The 8,568-nt window shown below is 40.9% G+C and overlaps 1 protein-coding gene across 1 annotated transcript in view; it reads left to right on the top strand.

Moving 5' to 3' along the window:
- Positions 1-1,876: 1,876 nt before the first annotated feature.
- Positions 1,877-8,568, top strand: part of PSMD1 (proteasome 26S subunit, non-ATPase 1) — a 61,844-nt gene continuing 55,152 nt past the window's right edge. Inside the window, exons 1-7 of the mRNA XM_017727017.1 lie at positions 1,877-1,973; positions 3,021-3,094; positions 3,339-3,508; positions 4,329-4,534; positions 5,799-5,942; positions 6,687-6,913; positions 8,302-8,365. Of these exons, the coding sequence (XP_017582506.1) occupies positions 4,433-4,534; positions 5,799-5,942; positions 6,687-6,913; positions 8,302-8,365 (537 nt within the window). The 5' untranslated portion in view covers positions 1,877-1,973; positions 3,021-3,094; positions 3,339-3,508; positions 4,329-4,432. The remainder of the gene's footprint in view (positions 1,974-3,020; positions 3,095-3,338; positions 3,509-4,328; positions 4,535-5,798; positions 5,943-6,686; positions 6,914-8,301; positions 8,366-8,568) is intronic.

Here is an 8,568-nt window from a genome sequence, read left to right as displayed (position 1 = left end):
AAGCCCGCTGCCGTGTCTGTCTCCTGGAGCTGTCTCAGGAGGGCTCCGGTGGCTTTGGGGGTCCCCGGGCAGCGGTGCCGGGACCCCGCGGTGTGAGCGGGAGGGTTCAGCTGCGTTTTCGGTGTAAAACCAGAGGGCTCTCGGGAGGCGCAGCAGGGACTTGAGAGGGGGAAGAGGAAGGAGTCTGGAGTTCAGAAACGCAAATGCCTTGCAGAGGAAACGTCAGTCTAAGGAGTGCAGGATAATGAAGCGTATGAAGAATTGGATGTTACGCAGTGTTTGTGCATCTGTGAGGAACTTGATAGTGTAAAAAAGTATGGGAAGTATTTCTAGAAATACTCAGGCCAGAAATTAACATGCAGCTGGTTGTGGCTTGGCGAGAGAAATAGTGCAGAGGGTTACAGTGTCCAGGTAACTTTCTCTTCGTGAACGCTTTGCTTTGTTTAAGTCTTTATTTTGATGGAGGAAAAGTAGGAATTCATTTTAGAGGCATTAAAAAAATGTAAAAAGGGTATGTTGGAGCAAGGTATGCAGGCAGTGTGTAAGAGTGAGATTGCTTCCTCCTCATAGATTAGGTAAATGGAGGAACTTATTTAAAATAATAATAGTAATAGTAATAATAAACAAAGCAAACATTTGGTGTAGAGATACAGAAAACAGCTGGAAGGAGCACAGTGGGATGGCTGCTGAATCTGCCTTCTTTGCCTAAAAGCCAGATTCATGTTCCTTCAATTCGTGTTACTGATGGATGTGTGTCTAACCTGTTTTTTAAAAACAATCCCTCATAAGGGAGGTTCTGGGACTTCATTAGGCAAAGGAATAAATGTGTTTCTGTGAGAAAACTTTTCATATCATCAAACCTCATTCTTTGAGGCTTCACTAAAGTTTAGTCTTACTGTTCCTGTTCATATCTGACACAAAGATCAGCTTATTCCCCTCCTGCTGGCAGCTGCCCTGAACTCTGCACCTTTCCCAGGTTTCTGTAGACCAGCCAGTTACAAGGCTCTAGCCACCGTTCAGGAGCTGACTGCCAGAGCTCCCTGTTCTTTCTGCCCAGCTCTAAACACACTGGTTTGCTCGTGACTCAAACACAGTGCCCAGCACTGGGCACAGGGTCTGGCCAGTGGGTGCCAAGGAGAGGGAAGGTGCCTCATGCATCTGCCAAGAACTGCTCTCACTTACACGTCTGTGTGAGGTTTGGTTCTCTGCCTCCCACTGCAGCTAAATGATATTATTGATGATATTTCATCTTAACCCTCTGTACTCTTCAGATTCTATATTTGTACATTTTGGTTTGGACCTGCACATGCACCTTTTAGATTTGTCAAGATCTTTTGGAAGCCCCATTCAGCCCTCCATAAGCTTGCTGGCCTTTCCAGTTTCATGTGGTTTTCTCAGATTTAAAGAGGTTGTCAAGCTGTACAACAGATTAAAGATTTAAAGCAGTGAATTGTGTTGGATTTTGATCAGATCATATTCCAACCCTTTCCGTTGCATCTTTGGAGTCTGACAATGAAACAACCTATCCTTGTGCTTCAGATTGAGCTCCTGTGAGCCTCTCAGTCGTGTCAGTTAAACAATATTTCTGTAGCTGTTTATACAAATGTTCTGGGACAGCATCAGGAGTCTTGCTAAATCTGTGAGGTACAACATCTCCTATGCATGAGGCCAGTTTCCTTGGCATGAAAAAATTCTGTTTTCTCTAAGAATGATCATGTTTTATAAAGAATGTGCTTTTTCAGTTATAAATTCTGAACTATTTTACATCATTTAATACAAACTTGAGTCTGATCTTTGAAGTTTTATACTTAAGATTTAAAATCAGCATTCCAGCCACAGCCTTCTTTCCTGTTCTGTTGGATTTGAACTAAATGACAAGCTTACTTTTGATACAGAGAGACCAGAATTAACTATGATTTTGTTTTTCAGCTGGAATTATCTCTCTTCTGGATGAAGAAGAGCCACAGCTCAAGGTAGGCTCTTACATCTGAGAGAAAATAACAGCAAATGCATTACTTGGAGAGCTTAAAATCAAAAAGGAGCAGATCTCAGTAATTTATGGTTGGACAGCAACAGATGGGCACCAAATTGTGCCTGAAAGCTGAAAGAAAGGGCTTAAATAAATGGTAACAGATTGTAAACTTCCTTGTTTTCAACATGGATCAAACTGGAACTTCAAATGCAAAAATCTCTATTCATGAAAGCTCCCAGCTCTCTGATGATAATGGGGCTTTGTAACTTAAAATTATTCCAGAGACTGCATTTTGAAAATTCAAAGCTGAAGAACATCTCAAGTTTCTAGAATAATTTAATCAATGTAGAACAAAATCACAGTTACAGTTTTCGCTTGGAAAAAAATCACAGTAGTAGTATGAGAAGAAAATAGCAGCACAGTCTTTCCAGTGCACGGAGGGTGTGAATCCACAGAACACCGACACTCAAAATGGTGGTATGTTGATGGTTGCCAATTATTTGAAAGGTGGCCCCTTTTAGGAGGGGAAGAAGGTGCACTTTTTAATATTTGTAATCCCTAGTTGTTTTTCTTGGATACAGACATAGGTAGTGATGGATCTGAATGATTCCTGCTTTTGCTGTGAACTGATTATAAGTGGGCTGATTCCACTCTGGTTTGTTTATCACCTGAAGTACTGTGGCCATATAAATAGAGTTGGCTGGTGTAGACTGCAGGCTGATTCCATGTGCTACACAGAGGTCGTCACAAAGACTTTGAAATCTCTGTATTTCAGGGAATTTAATCTATCAGACACATCAGCCAGTCATTCATCACAGAGAGGCCATGGGAAGGAATGCTTGAGTTGTCTTACCTGTTAAGTGAACAGCTCTTTATTTGCAAAGGACTTGCAAAGATTAGTGAATGCTCACAAAGATCTTTTAAAATAGAATTTGCTGTTGAAATGGGTCAGTGTTCATGATATCCATCCTAGAATGTACTTTATTTTTACTGAGGAAAGGTGGTAAATGCATTCTCAGTGTAATATAACTTTTTTATTTTTTGGTAGGAGTTTGCTCTTCACAAGTTGAATGCTGTTGTCAATGACTTCTGGGCAGAGATCTCTGAGTCAGTGGACAAAATGTAAGAGAAGACACTTAATGCTGCTTAAAAAGAACGTGACATACGAAGTGGATGTAGTTCTGGTTTCTTGACAATGGCTAGTACAGCATGTAGCTCCATATTTCCTAGAAAGCACTAATGTGTGTGGATGTGGGGTTGGAGCTGTGGTCCCAAAGATGCAAGTTCAGTCAAGCCTGTACTTGTCATGTGGTCTTAAAGAGATCCGAGCACACAGAGCTGATGCTCTTCTCTCTCTCCTCTGCAGTGAAGTTCTCTATGAAGATGAGGGCTTTCGGAGCCGCCAGTTTGCTGCTCTGGTTGCTTCTAAAGTTTTTTACCATCTGGGAGCCTTTGAGGAATCCCTGAACTATGCCCTGGGAGCTGGTGATCTCTTCAATGTCAATGACAACTCAGAATATGTGGAGACGATCATTGGTAAAAAACTGCTGCTGCGAAAAAGAAGCTCTTGTGTTGTCAAAGCTGCTGTAACTTTAAAATTTTACTTGGTGTAGTTTTTTTCTCTGTATTTTTCTTGGTGTCTTTGTGTTCATTTAAACTGACACTGCAGCAAATTTTACCCAGTTTATTTGTACTTACTTTCTTATGGTTTGGGATTCTGTGATGGAATTGACTTGGGAGTTCTGGAATTTTTTTCCTGTTCTTATTCCTTATTCTGTAGTGAATTCCTAATAAGAAAATTTCTTTCGTTGTTTATTGTCCTTTCTCTCATTTGTGTGCTGATGTTATTATCAATTGCAGCATGACTTTGAAAATAATTGGCTAGTAAGTGTAGCTACACACCTAACTGAGGGGGACAATTGTGCTTAAGCACCCACAACAGCAAGTCAGCTGTTGACTGCAGGTATAATTTGAATGCCTTTTAAAAATCTCATCTGCTGGATATGATTGACCTGGGCTGGCTTCCAGTCTCCACAACTGGTGCTTGCAGTGGAGCTAGGAAGTCTCCTACTGCTGTTTTCTAATTTATTTAATGTGACACTTGAACAGAGATCATATCCTTGGTTTAATTTTTAAAATACCAACTTGATTTCAGCACTAAAACCAGAGTTTATTAGGAGATAATAGAAGTATTTTCCGGTACTCTCTGTATACAACTACACAAATGTGTAATTTCCCATACACTGTACTTGCTGGTAGAACATGTTCATGCACGTGCTGGTCTCTTCACCTGTACAAAACTGCAAAAATCTGGGAACTTGACTATTTCCCCCATATTTATTCATTATCTCTTCAGCAAAATGTATCGACCACTATACCAAGCAGTGTGTGGAGAATGCAGAGCTGCCAGAAGGGGAGAAGAAACCTGTGGATGAGAGGCTAGAAGGGATAGTGAACAAAATGTTCCAGCGGTGCTTGGATGACCACAAGTACAAGCAGGCCATTGGCATTGCTCTGGAGACACGCAGGCTGGACATCTTTGAGAAAACCATCCTTGAGTCGGTATGTGCAAGAGACAGGAGGTGCCTGTAGCTAGGCTTTTCCAGGTATGGATCCAGAAGTCAAGTGCAAGATCCATGTTGCTGTGGAACTTGCCCTGTTTTGTATGAACAGAATAAAAGATCCATTTTATTTAAACTCGGGGGTGTTCGGTTCGACATGTTCATAGAAGGCAGAGCCACTCAGGTCTATCAAGTATAGGAAGATCCCCCCCTACCTTTAGGAAATCTTTGAACTACAGGTTGATGGGAAAATATTCCCAGGAAGCTTGGCTATGTGCCCTCCTCTTAAGGTATTCCCTGTCAGCTACTGGCAGAGATACTATACTGGCATAATGTAAGAACAGCTCTTTTATTTAGTTGTGCCTGTCATCTGCTGTAATTCACTGTGGGAAGGGATCCTTAGGGCTGGGTAAGCGATTTATTAATGGCAAGCAAAAGAAGAAACTCCAGTAGCTGGGTGAGCTGCTCTAATTTTCAGTAAGTGTCTGTGTGCAGTCTTAGCTTGCCCTGACTCTGAGGCAGTGCAGCTTGGCTTTAACATCTTTCACTGAGGGTTTAAGGTAAGTCATGTTACTGTTAGTGGTGGTAAGAGAAGGCCTGTAGTCATTTGCAGCAGCTCAGCTGTGTGCAATCTTGTTATGCTGTAGTATCTCAATCATATGCCCGACACATTGCTTGAATCCTTTAAATTTTACTGCTTTTCAGTTTACATCTTCTACATATGTTTGGATGTCTCCCATTTCTGTGTATGAGATAATCATAAGGCATCCATCTTGCTTTTTTTGTGCTCTTTGTTGTCCTAAACATTGCATTTACTAACTTGCCAGTTATAAATCCCCCATTTTGAATTACCTTTCTGAGGTCTAGTAACCAAATCTTTTTCTTAGGCTTGATCTTTTCTTGGTGCATGGTTTGTTGTGCTGACATTTTATGTTAGTGCAGTGAATTTCACTGCATTCAAAACCAGTTGTTTGAACAAGAAGGGTGAAGGAGAAATAGATATTGTACTTTTAAGTTAATATTTTGTATGTTTTAACTTCTGAATTAAATATTGGTCCTGCATGTTTTTTATAGGGTTTTTTTTTCTTTAAACTTCAATACACCTGTATATAAGCTTCTCTGGAAATGGGAAAGGAAACTGTGAAGATTTATATGCACATATTTGCTCTGCTTTTTTAAAATAGAAGGGGGGTAGCTTTATTTTCCTTTCTAAATCCTGCTTGTCAGTCTAAACCCATGTTTGATATCCCTGAATTCTATTTCAGAATGATGTTCCTGGGATGCTGGCCTACAGCTTGAAGCTCTGTATGTCTTTGATGCAGAATAAACAGTTTCGTAATAAAGTCTTGAGAGTTCTAGTTAAAATCTACATGAATCTGGAGAAACCAGACTTCATCAATGTGTGCCAGGTAAACTTTTCAAAGTCATGTTTAAAGATAATAAAGTTACTCTTCTTCAGGTATATTTGGCTTGACATCTACCTGTTCTCTGTCTTTTGTTCAGTTAAATGAAATATCTTTTCCTGGTTGCGTGCTTCCAACATATATCAGAGTGAGATCAGCTTGAAAAAGAGATGTAAATATTGCATATTTGGTCAATTTCTAGAGAAAGAAATGCATTCAAAGGCAGCTTGAGGACACAGACAACTCTGACAGAATATTTTAAGCCTATGTAGGGAGTATCAGATGGTAGGTTCACAGCTTGGAATTTTATTTATTTGTCATAAGAACATTTCCAGTGCTTTGGTTTTTTTTGGTAAGCCATTGTCTAAAAGTGTTTAGACAACCAGTTGTGAAGTTACTCAGATGTTCTCAGGTCTTTGCCAGTCTTGGTATGCCATGGACACGTGACTCAGTATTACGCCTGTTTCATTTCGGCTGAGACATCCCTACAGAATGACTGGCGCTTCTTCAATGTGCTTTCGAAATTTATGTGTTTAGTAGGACAAGTCTTGTTTTTCTATGAAAACTCTTCTGAGTTTTCTGTTGTCTTCAATGAAAGAGAAATTTTCTTTCTTTCAAGAGGACGTTCTGTGGAAGCAACAGATGTGAGGGATTTGGAGTGTGGCTTTGGGTAGTGTTGCTTTCTTGTTCTGAAGTATTTAATGTTTTCTCCTGGGGTTTTTTTTCTGTTCTTCCCTTTCTCCTGCTCAGTGCCTGATATTCCTGGATGACCCACAGGCTGTGAGTGACATCCTGGAAAAACTGGTGAAGGATGATAACCTTCTCATGGCCTACCAAATTTGCTTTGACCTGTATGAAAGTGCGAGCCAGCAGTTCCTGTCTTCTGTCATCCAGAATCTCCGCACGGTTGGAACTCCCATTGCCTCCGTGCCTGGATCCACCAACACCGGCACCGTCCCTGGATCAGAGAAAGACAGGTGGGGGGATTGGCTTGAGAGGAGGTGGAGTTGTTTGGCTCCAGTCCGGCTCTAATGGAGCCTCCTATTCCATGTATGGATGCTTTTTACAAGCTGTCAAGTTACTCCCTTTATTTAAGACAGAGTAATAGGCAAGACATGCTATTTGCTCAAAATGAAATTGTGTATTACCAAAATCTACTGGTTTTTAAAGGGATTTTCCTTTGCAGTTGAGATAAGCACGGAGCAGTTATACTGTGGCTCAGCTAATGAGCAGTAATTCATTAAGCCATGGCATGAGTTGCTTGGGAATGCTGATGCTATGTGGTCTTCGCAGCAGCATGCAAAGCTGAGGAGAGAGGGGAGTTCAGGGAAAAAGCTCATTACAGCTATGTGCAAGTTTGGTTTCACATCACAGCTTGTGGGAAGAGTGAGCTCAGATGATACTGTGGTGTCAACAGACCCTTTGTAGTTGCAGTTCAGAAGAGGTAGTTCAAATCTACTTTGAGTTTTTTAAAACATGTTCCGTGGTCAGTATCGTAGATCTTAACTGCAGGAAACTGCTGTTTAGAAAAATCAAAGTTGGCACTAACCATTCCATCATCTTTATTTCTTCTTTTGGTGACTTACAGGAGAATTGACCAATCTATGCTAAGGCTGCTGCTCAGCTCAGGGGCAGCATGGAAGAAGTTTGTTCTCCATCTGCTCTGTAATCACCATGGAATACTTACTGATACTTTCACCAGAGCTCTTATGTCTGTGCACAACCTGCTCCCTGCACTGTCTTTGATAGTGTGTGGTGGAGAATCCCACCTAGAACCAGGCTGGTTAAATATAAGGGTTTATCCAGCTGTGGAGCTGAGTATAAATACTTTTGAATTGGTGACACAGGCATGGCAAACATTTTCCTCTTCCTCTCTTCTTTTCTGGTGAAATTAAGTGAAAGACACAGAAGAATTTATGTCAGCCTGTGTAGCATTAGAACAAGGTGCTAACAACATCTTAATATGTTTCATTTCAATGTCAACACTGCAGTACCCATGCTAATAGCAACAAGCACAAGGCTTCTGGGGGAAGATAAAATTATCCTTGATGCCTTGTTTGTTGACCTTGTTTGCTCATCTGTGTCTGTACATTCCCTACAAGCATCTTTATTTTTGTTGTCTCTCTAGATGGAATAAGAAAGTAGGATTTCCAGGCCTTTGTCCTCAAGTTCCCTGAAAATTGAGTGTGGGAGGAGTTTTCTGTTTAGCAGTGAGCTCCAGATAGTCAGCCCTTGTTCTATCAAAGTCCTCTTTTCCGGTCATCATCTCCAAATCCCAGGCTACTCCTTCAGGACAATGTTCAGCCATAATTACAGTTCTTGACTAGTTGCAGGTGATGCGTTTTTCATTTTTATTTTATTTCAGTGATGCTATGGAAGCAGAAGAGAAACCAGGAAGCACTTGTGCAGCAGGGAAGTCTGTGGAAATTGTGAGTGCTATTTCCAAAATAGACCTTACTTAGTTTTTCTTATGTGTTCTCTTTGGATCTCTAGGATTGCTAAATTGGTTTGGCTAATAAAGAATGGACTTCCTTTTCTGTCTTGGAGACAGATGATGTCTGAGGGCCAAATATCTGACTTAAAGTCCAGCAGTTCAGATACTGAAAGCTGTGTGAGACTGGGAAATGGTCAG

The sequence above is a fragment of the Corvus brachyrhynchos genome, unplaced genomic scaffold, assembly GCF_000691975.1.
Source record: "Corvus brachyrhynchos isolate BGI_N302 unplaced genomic scaffold, ASM69197v1 scaffold162, whole genome shotgun sequence".
NCBI lineage: Eukaryota > Metazoa > Chordata > Aves > Passeriformes > Corvidae > Corvus > Corvus brachyrhynchos.
This window is presented reverse-complemented; position numbering and strand designations above follow the sequence as displayed.